Source organism: Chelonus insularis, unplaced genomic scaffold, assembly GCF_013357705.1.
Source record: "Chelonus insularis isolate UGA/USDA-ARS -01 unplaced genomic scaffold, ASM1335770v1 scaffold_277_pilon, whole genome shotgun sequence".
NCBI lineage: Eukaryota > Metazoa > Arthropoda > Insecta > Hymenoptera > Braconidae > Chelonus > Chelonus insularis.
The window spans coordinates 2,356,398-2,379,667 of record NW_023276791.1 but is presented as its reverse complement, the minus strand read 5'-3'; the positions used below and the strand labels follow the sequence as shown (position 1 = coordinate 2,379,667).

General features: G+C 29.2%; 5 protein-coding genes across 6 annotated transcripts; 4 read left to right on the top strand and 1 right to left on the bottom strand.

Annotated features, from left to right (window-relative positions):
- The first annotated feature begins 54 nt into the window (after window positions 1-54).
- Window positions 55-6,587, top strand: Zdhhc8 (zinc finger DHHC-type containing 8). Of its 2 annotated transcripts, none has more exons than XM_035093854.1 (9): window positions 55-627; window positions 736-854; window positions 971-1,128; window positions 1,210-1,382; window positions 1,478-1,672; window positions 1,808-1,952; window positions 2,546-2,751; window positions 2,850-3,038; window positions 4,257-6,587. In XM_035093854.1, exons 1-9 carry the CDS (start codon window positions 536-538, stop codon window positions 4,939-4,941), a joined length of 1,962 nt encoding a protein of 653 aa, XP_034949745.1. In that variant the 5' UTR covers window positions 55-535; the 3' UTR covers window positions 4,942-6,587. The 2 variants fall into 2 exon arrangements, with proteins under 2 accessions (XP_034949745.1, XP_034949743.1); XM_035093852.1 differs by having other exon boundaries at window positions 56-627; window positions 2,546-2,757.
- A 1,572-nt stretch (window positions 6,588-8,159) lies between these two features.
- On the top strand, window positions 8,160-10,500 carry Pus10 (Pseudouridine synthase 10). Its single transcript, XM_035093614.1, has 7 exons — window positions 8,160-8,453; window positions 8,582-8,686; window positions 8,810-9,120; window positions 9,202-9,359; window positions 9,440-9,565; window positions 9,655-9,847; window positions 9,922-10,500. The coding sequence occupies exons 1-7, from the start codon at window positions 8,313-8,315 to the stop codon at window positions 10,370-10,372; spliced, it is 1,485 nt and encodes a 494-aa protein (XP_034949505.1). The 5' UTR covers window positions 8,160-8,312; the 3' UTR covers window positions 10,373-10,500.
- Window positions 10,501-10,891: 391 nt separating this feature from the next.
- On the top strand, window positions 10,892-13,905 carry LOC118073293 (UDP-glucose 4-epimerase-like). The gene is made up of 6 exons (XM_035093708.1): window positions 10,892-11,396; window positions 11,477-11,726; window positions 11,809-11,922; window positions 12,538-12,714; window positions 12,791-12,971; window positions 13,044-13,905. Exons 2-6 carry the CDS (start codon window positions 11,481-11,483, stop codon window positions 13,403-13,405), a joined length of 1,080 nt encoding a protein of 359 aa, XP_034949599.1. The 5' UTR covers window positions 10,892-11,396; window positions 11,477-11,480; the 3' UTR covers window positions 13,406-13,905.
- Window positions 12,973-15,135, bottom strand: Hap40 (Huntingtin-associated protein 40 kDa). Its single transcript, XM_035093709.1, has 5 exons — window positions 14,803-15,135; window positions 14,688-14,734; window positions 14,208-14,612; window positions 13,909-14,124; window positions 12,973-13,679 (listed from the first exon to the last, which is right to left on the bottom strand). Exons 1-5 carry the CDS (start codon window positions 14,892-14,894, stop codon window positions 13,510-13,512), a joined length of 930 nt encoding a protein of 309 aa, XP_034949600.1. The 5' UTR covers window positions 14,895-15,135; the 3' UTR covers window positions 12,973-13,509.
- Window positions 15,136-15,173: 38 nt separating this feature from the next.
- On the top strand, window positions 15,174-17,177 carry fsd (fates-shifted). The gene is made up of 6 exons (XM_035093711.1): window positions 15,174-15,415; window positions 15,518-15,945; window positions 16,015-16,153; window positions 16,237-16,435; window positions 16,519-16,689; window positions 16,776-17,177. The coding sequence occupies exons 2-6, from the start codon at window positions 15,885-15,887 to the stop codon at window positions 17,034-17,036; spliced, it is 831 nt and encodes a 276-aa protein (XP_034949602.1). The 5' UTR covers window positions 15,174-15,415; window positions 15,518-15,884; the 3' UTR covers window positions 17,037-17,177.
- The last annotated feature ends 6,093 nt before the right edge of the window (window positions 17,178-23,270 follow it).

The following is a 23,270-nucleotide window of genomic DNA, read 5'->3' as shown; positions in this document are numbered from 1 at the left end:
TATCAATTCCAGGGGGAGCAATAGACGTATTCTAACCTATCTGGAGTCAGTGAAGTGTTGAAAGAGAGCCAGAATGCCGTGTTCTTCTTCGAAGAAGATATCAAATTGCGGAGCATCCAAAGATTGAAGAGGGAGAAGTACTTGTGAGTGCGAGGGAGAACATCAGAGAGTAATATGAAGTATGTATAGTGATATGTATGTCAGTTTGCAAGTGTAGTGTGACCGCGGGAGAGCTGTGAATGTACGGGGTGCGATTGAATATTAATTGGAGATTCGCGCGAATGTTTTTACTCGTGTGACGGGAAGGGGTGATGGATGGGTCAGTCAGGCAGTGCATTGAGTATCTTTAAGCGCCGCGATCAGAATGAAATACCACGTCAAAGTTGTGCTAACTCTTACCACTTGTATATAAGCTAAGTATCAATGGACGCGGCCATGTTTTCTGGTAGCAGAAATCTTGAACTTTATTAACAAAATAATACCGGTGAGATTGGACTCGGGCCCGAAATTGACGTGAGCGGAGCCTGTGGACATAATGCCGGGATGCGATGTAAAGACAAGATATCTGCCAGCCACCTTTGCGTGGACTCTTCTTCTAAGCACTACGACCCTATTTTTTTATTACCCGTGAGTACTTATTACTATTTATTATATTTTTTCAACTATTTTACTCGACAAGTTATCATGGTTCTTATCTTTCTGACATCCATCTCTGACTCATTTGCTTTTTTTTAGGTGCCAATACTATCTTTCCAAATACCCATGGGTTCCAGCTCTTCAAGGAGTTATTGTCTTCTTTGTATTAGCCAACTTTACCCTGGCTACTTTTATGGACCCAGGTGTCATTCCAAAAGGTAAAAAAATTTACATCAATAATTACATTTGATTATTCATAATGACTATACACTTTGTGTATTTTAATGAAAAAACAGTTATCAAACACTTGATGTTTTTTTTTTTTTTATTTCAGCACCACCAGATGAAGATAGAGAAGAAGAATTTAGAGCACCATTATTTAAGAATGTAGAAATAAATGGGATTACTATTCGAATGAAGTGGTGTGTTACTTGTAAATTTTACAGACCTCCTAGATGTTCACATTGCAGTGTTTGTGATCATTGCATTGAGGTAAATTGAAATCAATTTATAAATTCAACATGACTAATCTAATTTTTCAATCAATTTAATTTTATTTCTCGTTACTTTCAGACATTTGATCATCATTGTCCATGGGTAAACAACTGTATTGGACGAAGGAATTATAGATTTTTCTTTTTTTTTCTATTATCATTAAGTTTCCATATGCTCAGTATATTTGGACTCTGTTTAAATTTTGTTTTGGAGCATAAACAAAAGTTAGGAGGAGTAGACACGACAGTGGCGTATCCTTTATAAAATGTTTACTTTATATTACATTGAAAGGTCTACTAATTATTCATAGAAATGATAAATATAAATGTCCTTAATCTATCAATAGTATGGTGCTTATGGGCGTGGTAACACTACTATTCATTCCGATTATCGGATTGACAGGTTTCCACGTGGTGCTCGTGTCAAGAGGACGGACGACAAATGAACAAGTTACCGGGAAATTTCAAAATGGTTACAATCCATTTTCGCGTGGTTGTTTCCATAATTGCTGTTACACACATTTTGGACCACAATATCCTAGGTAATTATGTCAAGATATTCCAATCTTAAATGGAATCGATGATGAAATAGTAATAACGTATTGCTTCATCTATTTTGATGTATTATATTTCTAATTGTATAATGTTGATACTAATTGAAATATTATTCTTCATAGTTTAATCAAGCCTGAAAAGTATTCAGGAAAGCGACGAGGAGCTTGCACGTCTGAGATTTCGACAATAGGAAGCGAGAACCAGGTAAAAACCTACATGGATAGCAGCAATGGTGTTAGAAATACCAGTTCAAATGCTTACAATAAGGTAAGAGCTAGAGCAACTCTGCTAGAACTTCAATTCACTCAAACAAACAAATAAAAACGTCCTCTTTAAAGCACACACTCTACACTTTTTCTGGATAACGCTTGTATTGCATGAACTAACAATTACAGAGATCAAATGAATTTGATAAGTACTACAATTTAAGTGAGTTAATTAGAACTTTCTTGTTATTTCGTCATATATCCTAGTTGATTTGGAGTTTTAACGCTATGTTAAAATTATAATTGCACGATTTTTTTTGAATGTATTCGAGTTTATGTTGATTGACTAAAAGCAAATAAACAGGCTGCTGAAATATGCAAAGATAGTCGTAGAAATAGCGGTTGAATAAGCTTAATTCAAACACCGGACCTTTTGTATGCAGATCGCGATGTCAAGTGGTGATAGTTACTCTGTGAGTTACTTATCACCTAGCTTTCCTGATAAATACTACTGACTACTGAGTTCTCTTGCATTCTCCAAATTCCGCATTCCTCTACCAACTGCTAATTCTCCCAAGTAATTCAACTCCAATTTAAGTCAAGTATTATCTGATTCAGTGAAATAATTTTAATTTAAGCTTCGTGTTTTAATAGTTGTCACCTGGCCGAGATGGATCGGACACTGACATGGAGCCAACGGCTTCGCAATCAGCAGACTGTGAACCAACACCTCCACTGCAAAGACATGGATCAAAAAGTAATTTCTTCCTGCCACCTGTGGAGACAAGTGATTCTCCCAGGCATCCACAGCCACAACATCGTCATCCCATGCATTATCCACGTGGAAGTCCACATCCCAGGTCAAGGTCATTGAGATAAATATTCTTTTATAAACTAGAATAAGGAGTGTTTCGATTGTAGTAATTTGATTATTTTACAAACTGTATTTGATTAACAGGGGAATGAATGGTTCGCGTAGCCATACTCCGGACGCACTGTCGCCGGAAGAGACCGGATCACCAGCTAGTGAGACGCAAAGGGGTCGGGGTCGGGGTCGGGCTCAAGGTGGCGCAAGTCCGACCATGCAGCAACGTATCAAAGCTATTGGCGTACCCACGCCTCTTGCTATTTCCAGTCCAATTCGCAGGTACGCACATCGCTTCCTTGACAACACGTTCCCATTTATTATCTATTATATATAAATTATATATAATATATACATACAGCCGATAATACTCAATATATCGATATTTATTCAACCGCAAATTCGCTACTGCGGCTGGTAATGATATTACACATATGAGTACACATACACAAAGAGCTATCCGTGACACACTATTGACTGTCACGTAAGATGAATTGATGGCACGTTGGCAGATACTGAGACGACATGGTAACCTATGATTAATGACTTGATACAACAAAAAATTAGAAGAAAAAAACAAATAATCTGTTCTATTTTGTGGCGTCTCAGATTATGTCCACAGTAATTAAAAAAAAATCAGGGTTACGCTGGTAGTATTTTATTTAAAAAAAATTTTAATTTTCAAGCACGATGCGACACTGAATAAAAAGTTTGTATAAATATTACAAAGCAGCTCTAGCACTTTTTATATAATTTTATTTGACATTTTAAGCTCTGGTTTCACCAGATTCTTTTCTTATTTTTAGCGGATATAAAATAAAATCAGATACAACAGCACGTTGTATTATAGTTTAAAAAGAATAATTTAGAAGATAGTTGCACGTAAATAAATATTTAAAAACCATTCAAATTTTCTTAAAATAAGGTATATGGTATATAGATAAGTTTGTGTCCCACTGCAGGGGGTGGTAACTGCAAGGAGCTGCTCTCTGACAACATGTTGCAACCTACTGCAGGTAAACACGAACTTCATCCTACGAGGAAATATCGTAGTGTTAAAAATAAGGCTTTCTTGCATACGTAAAAATAAAGTTATTATTATTTATTATGATTTAACGTTATTATTACTATTATAGTTATTTTTATTGTTCTATTAATGTTATTGTTTCTATCTTACATTTATTTAAAATTTTATGTTTATATTATCATTGTTATTTTTATTACTATTAATAATAATTATTATTATTGTACGCGTATTGTACAATAGGTTCGCTACGTTTGTTACGTTTCCTTCGATAGATGCTAATGTTTTAACAGGAATGACGCGCTGCTCTCTCCTGTATGTCTCGCCAGAGCCGTATTTGTATGGCTACAATGCTGAAGCACTCGCATATTCATATTACATACATACATATTAATTCACTGTATTCGCGCATTGTCGATTAAGCTACGTTTAATTGTTTATTTCTAATAATAATTCAATTAAATGGTTTGTTTCAGATCAAACCCTGGTACACCAACGCAAATACGTCGTCCAGACTTTATTGGTGTTGCTGATGCACCTACGTATTATGATGTGCAACATCATAACAACAGTAATCCAGTAGGAGTGCCAGGTTACAGTCCTCAACGACGCTTCCTGTCTGAAAGTGAACTTATTCGACAAGACAATGAACATCCTTATTCACGTACGAATAATACTGTTGATAATATTAGAGAGTTAGCGGGTTCACCGCAACGTGGTGTTTATATGTGGAAAGATAATTCACCGAGTGGTTATCCAGGACCACCAGGAACTGTAGGCATTCCTACTCATTCTTCGGGATTATCTCAACGTCCACCACCTCCTTATGATTATTATTGTTCAAATCCAACTAGTCCAACACAACAGCCTTACACAAATGCTCCGAGAGCTGCTTATCATCCAGCTAATAGAGGTGGAGTTCCTGTTTTTCCACCTCACCAGTCGCCTCAAGTTAAAAGAAAAGCAACAACAATGGCAACTCCAACTACACCAACATCCAATGATAATCGAAGACGTCCAATGTCTTTCGTACGGGCTCTTGAGATGACTGATTCGATGGAGATGGTTTCTGCATCAAATGACTCAAGATCTCAAAGACCAACGACTCCAACACCGGATCGTGCCAGCGTTTATGATATGAACTATGAAATATCGGTATAGCCCAGCTTTAAAGTCTCCGCAACCAATAGTTGCTCGGGGATTGTGAATTTAACAGCGGGTATTTTTAATACTGCAAAATATAAAAGCAGTCAAGAAGTGTCAGTTTAAACATCAAAATTAAATGAAAAATGAATGTAGGTCTTAAATGTGAGACAAATGTCAAAGGTGCACGCGAGTGATTTCCGACCAAGTGTTCACAATCATGAACATTATTGCCACTGTCGGCTCGCGTTGATAAAATCTTCCCTTTCCCTCCACTATATACAAATTTTTGTCTCCATAAATTACTAATTTCACTGCATTACAATCGATTATAATGTATGAAAAATGTGATTGAAGTTTATTATTCCGATCTTTATCTATTTAATTAGGAGGGAATTTTGAATATAAGGTAGATTAACGTCAAGTTTTACATAAAAACTGGCTTTTCATATGAATTTACAAGGACAATGTAACATTATTAAATAGCCAGTCTATTTTTTCTCGTTTTAATAATTAATATCAAATTGTGAAATCATATTTTACGTGATAAAAGAGCAGAGTGACACTTATTACTGTTAATAGTGAGAAACGTAAGATCTTTCACACCAGTATAAGGACGATAAATAGAATTATTAATAATTGTAAAATATCATCAGAGCGGATGCATTTCTTTGCTCTATTAGATTGCTCTTTCTCTTATGTTATAAGTGCACTTACTCTTTTATCTATTTATCTATCTATCTATCTATTATCATCATCATCATTATCATCATCATCCTGCATGGCAAAAACTCACTCGTTTTTAGTACTTGTTAAGGTCAGTTTAGATTTTTATACAATGTCACCGTGACTTAATTCCACACGCGGCTTACATCGATTGATTTTTTGTTCTGTTTTTGACATAAATTTTTTGTTTCAATCGGAAATTATTGTGTTGTGAATGAATTGTAAATGTATTATATATTTAAAACAGCTGAATAGGGAGAGAAAAAGAAGATTTTACTCATTAATTAATAATTATGAATAATTAATAAAACAAAAACGGATAATAATGTCGTGTTGATAAAAAAAAAGTTTGTGTCCATTAAATGAGGTTACTTAACTAATTTAAGTCATTATCGAGGCTAGATTAACAAATTTCGTGTAAAATAATTATCAAGTGTGTAGTGAAAAATTTCTAACAATATATTTAACAATATTTATACATAAAAAAACAAAAATAATAATAGAAATTTATAATTTTGAGCATTTGTTAATTTGTTAATGAACGATAATTACGCTGATGTGTCCATTACCACACACTTTTATTTTAAATACATTATTAATATAGATAGATTATATATATACATACTACAATATATATATATTTTTTTCATTTTTTTCTGTGTAGATTGTTTATCAAAAATAACAATCAACAGCAAATGTATGGCAAGATTTGAGTGCAATTGTATGTTGAAGTAAGAAAAAAAGTGTGTGAATGTATGAATGAAAGTGACACAAGTTATTCAATTATATGAAAGTACATGTAAAAAAGCGACAATTAAAATCTCTTTGAAGAATAAGATCAGCTGATCTTAAAGAACAAACAAAAACTGAAAACTTTGTTACAAACAAAATAAGAAATATTGTAATATATACATTGCATAAATTAATTGCTAAATGAATTATTGATTGCTATTATTAAACTGCTGATACTTTACCTTTGAATTTATTATTCAGCTTCGCAATTGTTTATTTAGCGTTTCGAAAGACCAACTGTACAATAAGAAAATACTGTAAGCCGCTAAGTGCTGATGACTACTTGTAAGCACTTTTATTGTGTTCGATTATCATCTGGATAATGAATTAATTGATGATGTTTGTAGAGGCGAAAGGACTGTGCACAAACCATGCGATTAAAAAAATACATATCGCTAAATACACAAGATTGCACGATGAAAAAGTAGCTTGAGATTTTCATAAACGTGATTTCGTCCATCGAGTGATGATTCATTTAATCATTTGTAAAGCATTATTAAAATGAACAATATCATCAACTATAAATGCTTGAATTATTCTTCGGACAATGACTTGTGCCAAAGTAGATCCTCGTGAAAAAATTAAACAGAGTGAGTCACAAAAAAAATTGAACTGTTCAATTTTAAAGTCATTTTAGTGTTACAAATAATAGTTAATCTTTATTAATTCTCTACTATGATAACATTGCTAAACATAAGACTATCAGTGGATATTTATTGTTTATATAATTCAGTGTAATTGTACATAATTATCGTTCTCACACATGTAAATGTACATACACAACATATATTTCAGTACCTTACCGATGACTGACGCTGCCGTCATACACAATAAATATTTCAGTCAGTTCAATCACTGATTTTGCTTCATAATATTGTCTCTTATTTTTTATTATTTTTTTATGTTAAATGCTTAAATTTTATTTTTGCTGACTTATTTGATAAGCTTGTCAATGTCCAATTTATTTTGTATTGAACGAACGAGTGCATTATAGAAGAAATTTATGAATGAAATTATATTTTTTTAATTCACTTACATAATTATTATTATTTTTATTTTTGATTTTAGTGAAATCAAAAACAAAAATAAAAATACTTATTGTTTTGTAATATTTCAGGATCAGAAATTTTTAAAAAGAATTATTAGAATTTATACTAATTTATATGAATTAATTACGTATTAATACTTTTTAATGAATGTTGGTAAACGGAAATCATGAAAGAAATTTGTTGTGAAGGTTCAAGAAGAAATTGCAGAAGATCAAATTAAATATAAGACGTTATTTTATAAAATTTAGTAAAACTATTTATTTTTTAAATAAGTTTCCCAAGACATTGAATAATATTGTGATAAAATTGAAACAATTATTTTGTCTTATCAGTAATATATGCTGTAAAATATGAGTATTATAGAAGAATTAACTTAACTTTAAAAAAATTGTTATTGACGTCACGGATTTTATCCTTGAAATACCTTACTTAACAATGTATTTTTTGTTATCTAAAAAAAGAATTCAAGATCATTATGATTAATATGATCGAGAGTTTTCTGATCGTTATTTAGAATAATTTTATTGATTTACAAACATTAATATGTAATAAAATTTATTACAAATTGTTTCAAACAATAAGCGAAACATTTCAAAATATTTGTTTTTTTCATTATTTGGATAATTTGATTTAACTGGTTTGCTTATTCCTCCCCCCACAATTTTAGGTTCAAGCAGAGAGAGAGAGAGGGAGAAGCCGACACGTGAACAGTTGTATTCTAACCTTTTTTGGTTAACGTAATCTATAAAATAATTTATTCTCACATAAATAGTATTTAAATACTACAAAAAAAATATAGATTTTTAAAAGAGACAAACAACTATGGATTCTGATATAAAAAATGATACAAAATGTGAAATGTTTATTTATCTTAAAGACATCGGTTGCTGTTTAAAATGCTGTTTACGTTTATCCGGAATAAAAACAATAGAACTTCTTAATGAATACATCAAAGATTATAAAGTAATGAATTAAAAAATAAATTATTTATAATAACTGATTTTTACAAAATTATATGGTTTTAACACTAATATATGAAATAATACAGTCAAATATATTATACATATTAAAAATAAATGTATAAATTTCAGGTAAAATGTGTTCCAGATAATATTGGAGTATTTGATGAAAAGAACTCATGTATAGCCTGCTTAGGAATAATGTATGATGAAATTCAAGACAGTGTAGTAGATCAAGTAACTACTTCAATTATAAATTTATCATAATTGCTCTTCTACAGTATGAAATTATTCCAAGGATTTCTTGTAACCTATGGAACTGAATCATTGAACTGAAATTAAATGATTACATTGTTACAGATAGCTAAAGAAGTGATCTCTAATGGATATGATGCTTCTATATTTAGCGGTAATCTCACAGTCCCCATGTCTCTAATGTTGAGAGAAAAATCTATTGATGAAGCATTAACCCAGAAATTTTCATTGACTGAGTCTCAATGGAATAGTTTTAAATATAAGACACATTATATTAAAGATGCCTGGAAAACGGACATTTTACCACGTGTTGAAAAGAAAATTTCAAAAAAATCTACGCCGTTATCGAATGTACCTTACCTTATGATTATGATTTCATTTTCTTATTCTCATGATGATGATGACTGCAAAAAATTGTAAGAGTTTAAATATTTAATTACATTTATGTTATAATAAACTTTTTCAAAACAATTATTTATAATATTTTTTTATTGAAGGTTAAAAGGTAAAATAAGCGATTTCAGTCGAAACAAAATTGAACAGATATTGTCTGATAATGAATTAAAGGAATGTCTGCTAATACCACCTCCAAAGCCATCAACAAGTGTACTAATCGATAAAATATATTGCTCACATGGAAGTATTTTTATTGGAGGTCTGTATTATTATATTTTCACTTCAATAATATTTAAGAAATTCTGACAACATTAATTAAGGAATATGTTCTTTTTATAGGACGATATTCTAAACTATCAAGACAGCTGAGTCAAACTCCGTGGTTCATTAATGGAGAAAAAAAAATGGAAACATCTGTTCAAGATTTATTATCGGATATAATTGTAAATTATACTAAAGCTGATGGTAGGTATTTATTAGGAAAAAAATGTATGCCATCGTATGGTATCATCTTTGACTGAACAAGAATATATTTATTTATTCTCATTTTCTAGCTATAAAATTTTTGTCTTCTGGAAGAGAAGACGTTGATGTGAGAACAATTAATTTAGGAAGACCGTTTGCTATTGAACTTATAAATCCTAAAATCACGAAAGCATTATCTGGAAAGCTGAAGGAAATGGTAGATGAAATAAATGCCTCCACCAAACTCATTCGAATTACCTCAGAAATGAAAATTCTCTCTCCGTATGTACCTACAATTGTTGATAAAATATTTTCTGTTATATATTTCAAGTTACTTTCATACATTAATTTTATAGATTGGATTTGAAGAAGTTAAAAGAAGGTGAAAACGAAAAAACAAAATTTTATCGAGCTTTGTGTATAGTGAAAGATGAATCATGTAATTCATTAGATCTCGATAGTTTACAGAATATAAAAAATTTAGAAATAGTACAAAAAACTCCTCTCAGAGTATTACACAGAAGACCATTCACACCACGTATTCGAGTAATTCATGCTATGCGTGGACGTTGGTTAACAAGTGACGAAAAACTGAAAGTAAAGAAACGATATACTAATACAAATGTTGATCAATGTTTATTAGATAAATTATTTATTATTGATGTAAAAACTCAAGCAGGAACTTATGTTAAAGAGTTTGTTCATGGTGATTTTAATAGAACAAAACCAAGTCTTTGTGATGTTCTTGGGGTAGAAGTTGACATTGTTGCTTTGGATGTTACTGGCATCAATATACATTGGCCATGAGTTGAACTCGTGTCAGATATAAAGACTATATTTTTATGTACAATTAAACACAATAAAACAATTAAAATTTATTTGTAAAATGTAAAAATATTGACATAAATAATATTGATTTTTTTAATGAATAAAAATTTTTGTATCACAGTAAAATTCTTATTCATTCAGAACACTGTTATAGGATAAAGTCATTGTATACTTTAATGAATAATTATAATATTTTTATACAAATTTTCATAGATTTATAATAATAAATTTATTATTTTTTATTCAAAAATTATGAAATAACTAAAAATAATTTATATAAAATCATTTGTTATAAGCATTTATTTTATAATTATATAAAAATATAATTAAAGTGTTTTCTTGAAATCTTGTAAACAATCTAAAATACTAATGAAACAAATTTTTATATTATGAATTAAATGCTAAATAAGGCGAAATAACTGAACCGTCTGTTTACTAAGCCGGATTATAACAGGATCTACAAGTACGTACCTATATGTCTGTACAAGGATCTTACCGCGAGAGGCCCACAAGTGTCATACTACTTGGTGGTATTATATGTCCAATTAGAAAAATTCCAATCGGGCCCCAAGGCTACACATCATCCGGTCTCATCAGTTCTCGGCATATATACTTTATTATTTAACTATTGCTAAATCGGTTTATTCACCAGTTATGTGAGAGTGCTGTTATTTATTATAATCATTCTTATTATTATTTATTTATTATTAACTCACACGTGTAGTAATGTATGCGGTTGAATATTGAATTATAGTTTCTGCAGCATCACTACAGTCTCGTTCAACACAATTTAAGTCCCACAATAAAACAAATTTGAGCCCCATTGCAAAACTATAGTTTTAGCACCCTAAGAATACGTATTCTTCCGACAAAAATCCTTTTTCTTACAAGAGGAATACGCGTCAGAATAAAACATTCCTAGAATAGTCTTTTTTGGCAGTAATTAAACTTTGTTTTCAGTGAAGAAATCAATAAGTCGATCAATACTTTTATCTGATAATTTGTGAGTATAATTATTAATTATAAATTATGATGATATTGATAATAATAATATTATATTGTTAATGAGCTTTTGAATTACAGAAAAATGTCAGAAAATTGGAAAACAGTATTTGTAACTGGTGGTGCTGGGTATATAGCTAGTCACACAATTGTTGAACTTTTGGAACATGATTATGAAGTAGTAGCAATTGATAATTTCACCAATAGTGTTTCTGCTGTCAATGGAGAATCAATAGCTCTTCAGAGAGTTGAAGAAATTACGAAAAAGAAAATCCATTTTTATCAATGTGATCTAACTGATCTTGAGAAGCTTAGAGAAGTTTTCAATAAGGTACCTCTAATTTGTAAATTAACATTTAATTTTTACAAATCGACAATTAATTTATTCTTTTTTTTTTTAATTATTTGTGCAGCATAAAGTAGATTGTGTGATTCACTTTGCGGCAATTAAAGCAGTTGGAGAGTCAATGCAAGTTCCATTGCATTACTATCGAAATAATGTAATTGGAGCTATTAATTTACTTGAGGTATGTACACTGAAAAAAAAGTTTAATTATTGCAGAAAAAAAATGTTTTATTATGACGCGTATTCCTCTCGTAAGAATACGTATTTTTAGGGGGCTAAAACTATAGTTTTGCCGTGGGGTTCACATCAAATACATCATTTTCGTTGAAAAAAAAATCAGATTTAATCACATTAATACAAATAGATGATTTAAAAATAGCATCTTAAGTTTTTTGGGTTAGCGTACTGGTGAATATGCAAGTCTACGGTTACGAGGGTTCCATGATCGAGTCTACCTAAGTTTTTCATTATTTTTCCTCAAAAATTATTTTCAGTACAGAAACTGAATTATAATCATGACATTAAAATATTTATTCAGTAATAAGATTTGAATCCGATAAAATTTTTATTTTAATTAACATTGTCTTCTAAATTTATCTCTGAGCAGATCTGAAATGAAGTAATCAGAAAAATGAATTCAGAGTTCAGGTCTGATCAGATCAGTATTATGAGACTGTTCATATCTGAAAATTTAAAAAAAGAAATTCAGATCTGAACTCATTTTTCACTGGATGATTCTATGTTAATCTTTAAATTTTATCATCATATTGAAATGTATTCATATTCTTGTTCATAGGTAATGAAAGCTGCAAAATGCTATCAATTAATCTTCTCCAGCTCCTGTACTGTTTATGGAGAACCTGATTATTTACCAATTACTGAAGATCATCCAATTGGGAATATTACAAATGTTTATGGACGTACAAAATACTTTATTGAAGAAATGCTCAAAGATATTTCCAGAGCTGAAAAGGTAAATTATTGTACAATAAATGCTCATTAATTTTTTTTAATGATCCAATATCATTGCTTTTAATAATTTATTACAGATTTGGAATATCATATCATTACGATACTTTAATCCAGTTGGAGCTCATCCTAGTGGTATGATAGGTGAGGATCCAACTAAACCTTATACAAATTTGATGCCTTTTATTGCTCAAGTTGCACTTCGACGTAAACCAGAATTAGTAATATTTGGTGGTGATTATCCAACAAAAGATGGCACAGGTTAATATCGAAATTAATTATCCTTTTATTACAACATTACAGTTATTATACTTAAATTTAATTTAATTTTAGGAATTCGTGATTATGTTCATGTAATGGATCTAGCTAGTGGACATGTTGCTGCTTTAAGAGCTTTACAAAAAAGTCATCTGAGACTCAAAGTTTACAATTTAGGAACGGGCAAAGGTGTTTCTGTTCTAGAATTAGTTAAAACATTTGAGAAAGTTACGAATACAAAAATTCCTTATGTCATTAAAGAACGTAGAGAAGGAGATATAGTTTCTATGTATGCAAATGCGGATTTAGCTAAAAATGAACTTGGTTGGATAACGAAATTTAGTGTTGAGCAAATGTGTGAAGATTTTTGGAGGTGGCAAATTATGAATCCTAATGGCTATCGTCATGTACGTAATGGCAACTCTAAACATGATTAATGAAAACTGTCCATTAAGCCTTTAGAAAAATGATTTAATTATGCTAAATTTATTATATTACAAATAAGTCTTATACTTAAATAATGATAGAAAAAATAATTATACTATTCGCTAATGATTCCTTGGACTAGAATTCGTAAAAGATCTTTTTGATCAGCATCAATAAACTGCCATAGTTCACTTTCTAAATTTAATATAGCTTGTTCATCTCGTGATTGACAAACTAATACAAGAGACTGTAATAGAAGATATTCATTTTCATTAAGATATGTATCTGAAAAAAAAACAATTATTTTTTAATACTATTAATTTTACAAAAAATTATCTTTTATATCTTTAAATAGTTAAACTTTTTTTAACGTAATTTTGGCCAGTATATTCACAATAAATAATGGTTTAAATGTACTTGAATATACTACCTCACTGTGAGTTTGTTAAAATATTGTGTCTGCACATAAGAATAAAGTATGATTATTCATAATAAAATCACAATTCATACTTACTGGTACCCGAATTATCATCTATTGATTTATATTTTGATATCATTTCAAAGTAATTTGATGGAAGGCGATGAATTGTAGGTTGTAAAGTTAATAACAATAATACTTTATTGATTTCTGCTTTTCGAAGTAAATTACGATAATAGTCTGTTGAAACACAAATTGTCTCAATTAATTCCATTAATTCAATAACCGTATTTAATGCCGTTATATAATCTCCTGAAAATAGACATTCATAGAAATTATTGTAATTTTTTTAATTGTTAATCAATTAGTTCATATTAAATATTTATTAATAATACCTTGTTTGATATAAAAAGAAATAAGTGTATCAATTGCTCGTACAGTTGAAAAAATATTAATTGATTTTTTCAATAAATAACAACCAGCAGAAGTAGAACCTAAGGATATTGCCAAATGAAATATAGATCCAGCAACGTTGACATCAAACTTTTGTTCATCTTGAAGCTGTTTAGAAACAGATATCAAACTATTACATGCTGCTTCGATATTTTCGGAGCCAATTGATGGACAACCAAATTTATTATTTTGTTTATGAGCACGAAGAAAAAATTTTCCGGCTCGAAGTGAATAAATTATTGCTGTTCCAGTGTTTCCTAGCTGATGATAACATCGTGATATTGCTAAGTAACATAGAGCTGCATATTGCCAGGCTTTTTTTTGTTCACACTCAATAGACAATGAAACTTAAAAATAAAAAATGATATATTTTAGAAAACAATATTCATTCAGCCAATGTAAATTCATTTAATTAAACTTACTAAACTGTTCACAGGCTTCATTAACATTTGGATTTCGCATAAAACGTCTGAAAAAATTAATTGTTAAATGATAATACAGTTGATAGAAATTGAAAATATGAATAAACATTCTTACTTTTTTAGTTTACTGTTTATATTGTGATATTTAACTAGAAACTCATGTTCTCTGTTGTCCAACATTAGATTGGCATGCACGTTTGAATCCATGATTCACTTCGTTTATCAATCAATTAATTAATTTTAAAATTAATACTTTAATTATAATCATTATAAAACTAACTGTAATTAAATTAATAAGAAATTACGTTTAGAATAGTATGTAAATCATTACGAAATAAACATGAAACTGCCATTATGGTATTTAATTCATATCAATAAAATGTAATGTCGGTGGATTGCCTACAGTTGCACAGGTAGATGTTAAATATAAAGATAAAATAAGTTACTAACACAAGAAAAAAAAATTTCTGAGAGAAATTCATACGTAAAACCATTAGCGTTGTATATCTCTGTATATTTTGGAGATGTGTCGTGTTGTCATGATTGAATATTCTGATTGTTGTCATTTCATTCTCGTTTAATGTCTTGAAAAACATTACATCAGCTATTAGAATATTGTCTAAAAAGATTGTTTATCTTTAAAATATTACAAGAAAATCCATGATTCTGCTGTCATGTAGTCTGTAGTAAATGAGCGATGTTTATACATGATCCAAAAATTTTTGAAGGTATAACATATTTTTATACTTCAGTTATTTGTTATTAAATAACAGTTACATTGTATTGTCGTCTATGAGTTATTAATGCAATAATCAATACCTTTCTTTTAGCTATTATTTTATTAGATTAATCACTGAAGTTAATGACAATATTTTTGGTTAAATCATCCAAAATATGCACATGATGTTTTCATCAAAACAATAATGAACGATTTAATTGAAAAACATGAACAGTAAGAACATCGTAAATCTTCGAAAATATTTTTTTAGCTTAAGAGTCCAAAGTTTTTTCTACACAGAATATTAATATATGTGTGTGATTATTGACTTTTCATCATTCACTAAAAAATGATTATGAAATTTTGAAGGACATACATTTATTTATTGATAAATAAAATATCCAAATTATTATTTACCTGAAAAACAATTAAAAAAATAATTTATTTCATTGTTGATAATTATTTGCACAAAAATAAAAATGAGCAAACGATCAAAAGCCAAAAAGAAGCAAGCTTTGAGTGTTTCAAAAGATGAATCAGGTATGTGGAATTAATTTTATTAATGTACAATAAGTAAATAAGAAATTGTCTAACAATGAATACTTGTAGGCATGGAGTATCCACTAGATATTTGGTTTCTTATTTCTGAATATATTCAACCAGAAGCAGTTGGAAAATTCGCAAGTATTTGCAAAAGCTCATATTATGTAGTACAAACTGGTAAATTTTGGTTTTCTCTGTACAAACGGTATTGTATTTTTCTTACTTTTCTACAAATTTTCAATATGCTTTCATTATTATTTTTAAATCTATAAATTATTTTATTCTCAGATTTTACAAACCAGTACCTAATTTACCAGAAAAATTGAAGCCTGAATTTATGGTCCAATTATGTGGCTTGCGAGCCTACGTTATACGAACATTACATTACACATATTTTTCGTCCTTGAAGAAAGTAAACAGGCCTTATTTAGATCAGGATCAACCCCATACTCTTGTAAAAAGGCGGTGTAATTTAATGTGGCATAAGGTTATAAAAATAATGTTATTTTTTAATATTCTAATCGTTTAAAGATTTACGTAGCTATAACTAATGTGGAAAAATTCATTTAGAGTATTGAGAATCGATGGTATTTTTATTTTAAACTTGAAGAAGTGACTGATCGACGTAGTTATTCAAGAATAGAAAATATAAATAGTTGGGACTGTGATATCGTATCTGATGATAATTATTCGTTTGATGATGTTTGGAAAAATCCGGAAGAAAACTGTCGAATTTTAAGAGTGAGTTATTAGAAAATTCTAAATAATATTCTAAAGAATAGTAGCATTAAATTTTCAAAAAAATCTAATTCTAATATATTCATTAGGTCACTTGTATTAATTACGCAATGATTCCACTTGTGGCTGGATTAATTCTTCAATCGGTAAAAGTAGATCTATCACCAGGATTTAAATACCATCGAATCACTTTAAACTTTGGAAGTACTTATATACCAAAAACACCAACTCATACAATAACTCTTAGCCAAGTGGTTGATTATAAAGTTTTAGATTGGTGGAATCCATGCTATCCACATCAAGACAAGATAGATTTCTTCATGCCATTTACTGAATCATGGGATTCATAAAGTATCAAAGCTTATCTTTATTCAAATCAAGTAAATAATTTTACAGAGTCCTCCATTTTTATTAAAAGTGTTTGCAAATAGTTATTGTTTATTCAGAGTTCATTGTCATTTATTGCAAAAAATAAAACTGATTTATTTTGATACACAGGATTATGACTTTTATTTCAAATATAAAGTAAGCATACTTTGTTTAGAAGAATTAATATTATTCTAATGTTATTCTAAAAGAATTTTATAAATAAATTTATTGGAAAAATGTTATAAGTCAACTAATCTAGGTAATAGTATGATAATCATACCTTTTTTCTGTTATAGTGTGTTATCAGTAGCTTTTTTGTACTATTTTATTTACATATTTTACCCAACTTATAATGACTTTGCATTACTTACCGAATATTTAACTGACTCACTGTCCATTCTACCCTTCGCTGTTATTATCCACTGATTGTAATCTACCAGAATATCGAATAAAAATAATTGGTACTTTGCATTGAAAGTAGAGAGGGGTAGCCAAGCACAGAGAACAGCACAATCAAAATGAATACAGGAATGTTGTTTGGACTTGGCGAAATGTAAAGCCACCAAATATAAAATAATAACAAATTGGTAAATGTTTTAAATATTTGTTAATATTGTGGGCAAAGGATTGATGAGTTGAAATAACTTTCATCGTTTGAATATAGTTTTTGTTTGTATATTCCAACAGTTAATATTAATCACAGACAAAAAAATGGAAAAACTAATTTTTAGTAATATAATAATCAATTATTTGATGTTGAATGTAGAGATGGACAAATTTAACTGTCTATGTTATTTAGCTTTTTTGTCATATTCAATTTTATATAAATTGAAAGAATATCAACTGATTTATGGCAATGATTGATTATTTTTTTAATGAGGGAAAATTGATCAATATTCTAATGTTTATGACTAAATAATTATGAATAATGATTTAGATAGGATGCTGATTCTTATTCATGTCAGATGTTTGTTTAGACAACAACTAGATAAATATAAAAAAATGGTCAATCAAAGTTTCATCGTCATATTATACATGTAAAATATGGATAAGCATTATAAAGTCAAGTATCCTAATTTGTCGAAAATATCAGTGATAAACTGCGGCTTTGAACATGATAGATCATAAAGTAGACTGAAGAATCCCTAATTGAATTGAAAGAAGACTGTGACTGTCTTTAAAATATTTCCACAAGTAACGGATAGCACACGCAATATCTTTCTAGCTTTAAAAAAAGCTAGGATGGGAAATTAAACCATCATATGAGATGAGATGATTATCATAAGCATATTGTGCTTAAATAACTATTGTGTGTAACAGAAAAAACCAGACATTTTATTAAAATCATACGCGAATCGTACTGTAATGAGTAATGGCTTTGCTTTGAATATTTTTTAATGATTTTAAATTGTAATCCATCACTCACTTATTGCATTCTACATGCTCTTTTATGTGCAGATTATACACCACTGGTCTCTCTATTACTTTATGATTACTCGGTTTAACATAGCGGGTGCAAAAGAGGGAGAAAATCAGTTAGTCATCTATATTAGTTTCAAATAGAGATCTTTAATTAAAATGAGATATTTAAAAATAAAAGGAAGGTTCATGAATAGACGCATTAACATTTAAATATACCAATTCTCAAGTTTTAATTATGATATTGATATGAATCCAATGGAATTGAAATTTTTATTCACGGTATTAGTTATTAAGCTTATTTGTAGAGTTTTTATTTTTAATGAAGGTTTTATACTTCAATTAAAGTGCACCATCTTGTCATGTAAATCGTTATAGAGTAGGTTCCCTTGTATGTATTTATGCTGAAGATTAAAAACTTGGTGTCAATTTCAGTGATATGTATGTGAAATTTATGATATCTTATGTACGTGCTACATGTGCCAGTCAGAGGAATGGTAGGAACGTCAAACTTAGGTGAAAGCGAGGGCATTAAAAGTGGCATGATAATTATGACAGGTTTGTTACGAAATACGTCATTCGAAACATGAAGTGTTAATGAATAAACACCCTGAGCTAAGGGGTGACTGGTACTGAGTTTACTAGTAATCTTCATTATTTGAATTTGTGTTTTATTAATATACTACCTATTTGCAATTAGTATTGTTTTAAAAATTCAATGATTAATAGACGAGTGATGAAAAAAAAATTTTTCACTTGAATGCAAGACTTTTTACTTTTTTCTGTAATTCTTTAAATCAAAAAAAATTTTTAGTATTTATAGAATTTTTAAAGAATATCAATTGGTTATTAAAAAATTATTTATACCATCATTACAGTTTTTAATTATTTAATGATAAATAACTACCTGAAATCAAAGTCAAAATAAGCAAAGTTTTTCAAGTTAATTAAATTATTTTTGTGATTATTTAGTAAAATCATTTATTGATTTTTAGTAAATATTTATGAGGGGCTCAAGTTCACTCCAAAAATGGCTTCTAAATAGTTTGGAGCAGATTAGTTTTAGAGTTCCACTTATCAATAGTTACTGATATAAAATTATCAGTAATATATTATTGTTTTTGTTTTAAATTAAAGGTCAATTGTTTTAAAGATATCAAAATTAATTAAAGTAAAGTTTTAAGGTACATTTTACTCAGACTCAATCTTCTTAAATCCGTCGGACAGAATTTGTTCAAATTTTATATCACATAGAATTCAACTTCTTCTTTATAGAAGCAATAAAAGCACCCATCAAAATCTGTACAATAAAAATAAAATATAAACTGCATTTTTTTTAATTAAAAATAAACAAAAGACAATGAAAAAAATATTAGAAGGATTTTTTACGCTTTTTAATGATGTAATCTTGATGTGGGATACTGACCTGAAGAAGCTCTCTCAAGCGAATAAAACGATGGAGCTTTAAATTATTTTTTTTTTTTTTAAATGATGACCTGATTTATGTCTAAGATTATAGCTAGTCGGATTTATACCTTTTTCAGGAGAAAAAAAGATCACTTCACACTTTTGTTCACGAAAAGCAATGACTAAAAATCAACAATTCGTATTATGAATATATTTTACATCTCAGAAAGAAACAAAATTGATTACCATTTTCATAAATATAATGAAAAAGTCAGAAATGGGAAAAAGTGTAAGAAAAATGCAATAACAAAAAAATAATATAGCCAGTTTTTTTTTGACTCAGGAAAAGCTTGGCAGCTCAGTGATTGATCGTTTTGGACGACTGTCGCCATTTCCATTCCTAATGTTATACTAATACTATTATATAGATGCAAGTATTATTTGACAATAATAATACTATTTATCAGAAAATTAATACATAAAAAAAATATAAGAAAGAGTCAGTTAAATAAACTTATTAATATCGTATTGACAGCTGTGCTTGTCCACACTGCTTCTTTTTAATTATAGAAAAAATTTCCTTCGTTGCTAAATTGACATTGTGAAGAAGTGAAGAACGTTACACACAGTAAGAGCGTGTTAATGGATACTGACATGCAGTTTTGATGGATCGGCCTAGAACTTTATACTTTCCATTCCCGCATTCCTGGCAAACAAATTGTGCATATATAGTTATATGTGCCCATGTATTTATATTCCAATGTATTGTACATATATGTCTGTATATATACTCATATATATGTGTTGATTTTCATACCCATTATTATTTTCTTCTATTATGTGAATAATATGGATACCAGAAAAATTAAAACGTTTGGAACATTGAATGCAAACGTCGCGTTTATGAATTGAAGTCTCCGAAGTTGAAAGCTCTAGAAGCATATTATATAATATTAAATGACAACGACTTATGAATTTTATACTTAAAAAAGTGTAAATTAAATACCGAAGTTATCAAAAGGGTTTTTTTTTCATACAGAATACTTACAAAAGAATTTTTTTCGGCTCCATTGTTTGGTTAGGTGAAGTGGAAGTTTTGAAGTCAAAAAATAACCTCAAAATTATGTTGAATTAGATCATTGTTCAGCATCATATGTATTCTTTTTAATGACAATATTTAAGGTATTCAAGGCATACTGGTTGTATTTAAATACTGGTACCACATCAAAGTATTGGGATACCATGGGTGGTATTTATGATAGCTGGAACGAGACATTTTGTATGCAGTTGAATGCATATGTTGCATTGTACGTGAATGTCACGTATACACATGGAGATATGTATTAGTTGATCTCGGTCCCATGACAGTTGCTGTATTGGTCGAAGGACGTGTTGTCCAAACTTGATGTATCTGTCCCTAAGGAACGGATTTCTGTTGCAACTAAAAGCCTCGAGCTAAACTAAACTACAAAACTTTATTGACAAGTTGTTTCATTCTATTCCAACGCTATTTCACCTTTACTTTTTTCTACATAGCTCGAGGTATATGGATGTATATAAAATGTCCAAAACCTCACCAATGGATACAACATAGACGATATGGCGGGTTGTAAGGCGAAATTACACTTCAACCAGTGGAAATTAAATTAAAAGTTTTAAAAAATTATCCAGCTCACATTTTTACGTACTAATAAACGAGCTTTGAGTACCAACTACAACACTTTGTCCAGTAAAATTGAATAAAAAATTAGCAAAGTGAAATTGGTGAATTAATTAAAATTATTTATATTTTACTTACATTGTGATAATTGGTCTGCAATGAGAACCAAAGAAAATTTCGGCTATCTTTTTTTAAAAAAAGTAAATGATTATCAGTCGAGGAAAATGGCTTATGTGAAAAAGATACATATAATTTTTATATAAATTTACAATGAAACGTTAATGAAGAATTTTATATCCATATTATTATGAAAAAAGGTTTTGAGATGATTAAAACTATCACCAAAAAATCATCCACAATGTTTAAAGTAATAATAAAATTGCCACAAACTTGGAACAGGAAAGTCATTTAATTATTTCAATAAATTAAGATTATTTATATTTATTAAAAACGAGGACATTCATTTTGAAGGCAATATATTCAACTTAATGTTGGATTAATTGAAAATTAAAAGAAGAAATTTCTGTCATTGATTTCATTGTTTGTGATGTGAGCAAGAGCATCAAAATCACTAAAGAAACAATTCGTTCAAGACGATCAGTCTAATGGTGGTAATTATCTGCATTAAATTAGGAAAAGAATGGGAGTTTAACTGGAAATATAATATAATGGATTAACAGAAAAATTAAACCAACTGTTAGCTTTTATTGTGAATCAGTAGCATTGAAAATTGACGTTGTCTACAGAAGGATTCATTGCTCCTCTATCGAATACATTTCCTCACATTTAATACAAAATGTTAGTTTTCACATTTGATTACATACTGTGTTCACTCATATCATCTCTATAGAAAGTGTAGTTCCTGCATTTAGAATACCAATTGGAAACTCTTGTGCGAAATGATCGATGACTCTATTGTGGTCATAGCAAGAATATATGCGAAGAATTTTTTTTTTTTTCACTTTCATGCCTGCCAGGATTGGTGTACAAAGAAGGAAGTCAAGAAAGAAAATATCGGGAAAAGACGAAAAAGACATTGCCGTTCATGACATTATTTTGAAAAGTAGCTGGTGAAAATTAAAAGATATTCTGTGAAAGATCGATTGCTAGGGATGTGACATTTAACAAAATAATTATTTTAAAGATATTTTAATTGTATCATTACTGAGAATTTTCTCTTCTTGAGAATAAAGATACAAAAAATACATTCTTATTGGAAAGGTAAAAGTTTATTTAATTTTTTTTATCATTTAAAAGAATTCATATTTATTGCAAATTGATTTCTTTTGCATAATTTTTTTCAGGTATGAGTTTCAACCATTGATTTCTTGATGATTTTAAAATTTAGGTAAATGTATCATTTTGTGGTTGGTGTATACAAGAGGAATCAACCGCTCAAATCATGTTTGGAAACATGAATAAGCAAAAATGATTTTCTCTTATACGCAGATGACATTGCAGTTGTGGTAACAGATATTTTTTTTTTTTAATAATAAACTATAAATAAATCAACAAAAGCTATAAAAAATGTTTTAACATGAATTAAATATAGATGAGTTATAGAGAAACGGCTTAGTATTACATAATTTTTTTAATTTATCCTGACTTAATCAAAGATCTAACAAAAATATACTCATCAGTTTAATGAAGGTTTTACTGATCTACTGAAAAAAATGTTATCTCGATCAGTTTTTAAAAGACATGATTCACAAGTGAAAACCACAGATAT

Bases quoted from the DNA above. Each gene is read 5' to 3' on its own strand.
- Zdhhc8 (XM_035093852.1), top strand. From the start codon at position 536: ATGCCGGGATGCGATGTAAAGACAAGATATCTGCCAGCCACCTTTGCG. The intron at 1,129-1,209 runs GTAAATTGAAAT...CGTTACTTTCAG, and splicing joins TTTGTGATCATTGCATTGAG to ACATTTGATCATCATTGTCC. The intron at 1,673-1,807 runs GTAATTATGTCA...TATTCTTCATAG, and splicing joins TTTGGACCACAATATCCTAG to TTTAATCAAGCCTGAAAAGT.
- Pus10 (XM_035093614.1), top strand. From the start codon at position 8,313: ATGGATTCTGATATAAAAAATGATACAAAATGTGAAATGTTTATTTAT. The intron at 8,687-8,809 runs GTAACTACTTCA...ACATTGTTACAG, and splicing joins AAGACAGTGTAGTAGATCAA to ATAGCTAAAGAAGTGATCTC. The intron at 9,360-9,439 runs GTCTGTATTATT...TTCTTTTTATAG, and splicing joins TGGAAGTATTTTTATTGGAG to GACGATATTCTAAACTATCA.
- LOC118073293 (XM_035093708.1), top strand. From the start codon at position 11,481: ATGTCAGAAAATTGGAAAACAGTATTTGTAACTGGTGGTGCTGGGTAT. The intron at 11,923-12,537 runs GTATGTACACTG...TCTTGTTCATAG, and splicing joins GAGCTATTAATTTACTTGAG to GTAATGAAAGCTGCAAAATG. The intron at 12,972-13,043 runs GTTAATATCGAA...ATTTAATTTTAG, and splicing joins TCCAACAAAAGATGGCACAG to GAATTCGTGATTATGTTCAT.
- Hap40 (XM_035093709.1), bottom strand. From the start codon at position 14,894: ATGGATTCAAACGTGCATGCCAATCTAATGTTGGACAACAGAGAACAT. The intron at 14,613-14,687 runs GTAAGTTTAATT...TTTATTTTTAAG, and splicing joins TGAAGCCTGTGAACAGTTTA to TTTCATTGTCTATTGAGTGT. The intron at 13,680-13,908 runs GTAAGTATGAAT...TTTTTTTTTCAG, and splicing joins AGATGATAATTCGGGTACCA to ATACATATCTTAATGAAAAT.
- fsd (XM_035093711.1), top strand. From the start codon at position 15,885: ATGAGCAAACGATCAAAAGCCAAAAAGAAGCAAGCTTTGAGTGTTTCA. The intron at 15,946-16,014 runs GTATGTGGAATT...GAATACTTGTAG, and splicing joins TGTTTCAAAAGATGAATCAG to GCATGGAGTATCCACTAGAT. The intron at 16,436-16,518 runs GTTATAAAAATA...AAATTCATTTAG, and splicing joins GTAATTTAATGTGGCATAAG to AGTATTGAGAATCGATGGTA.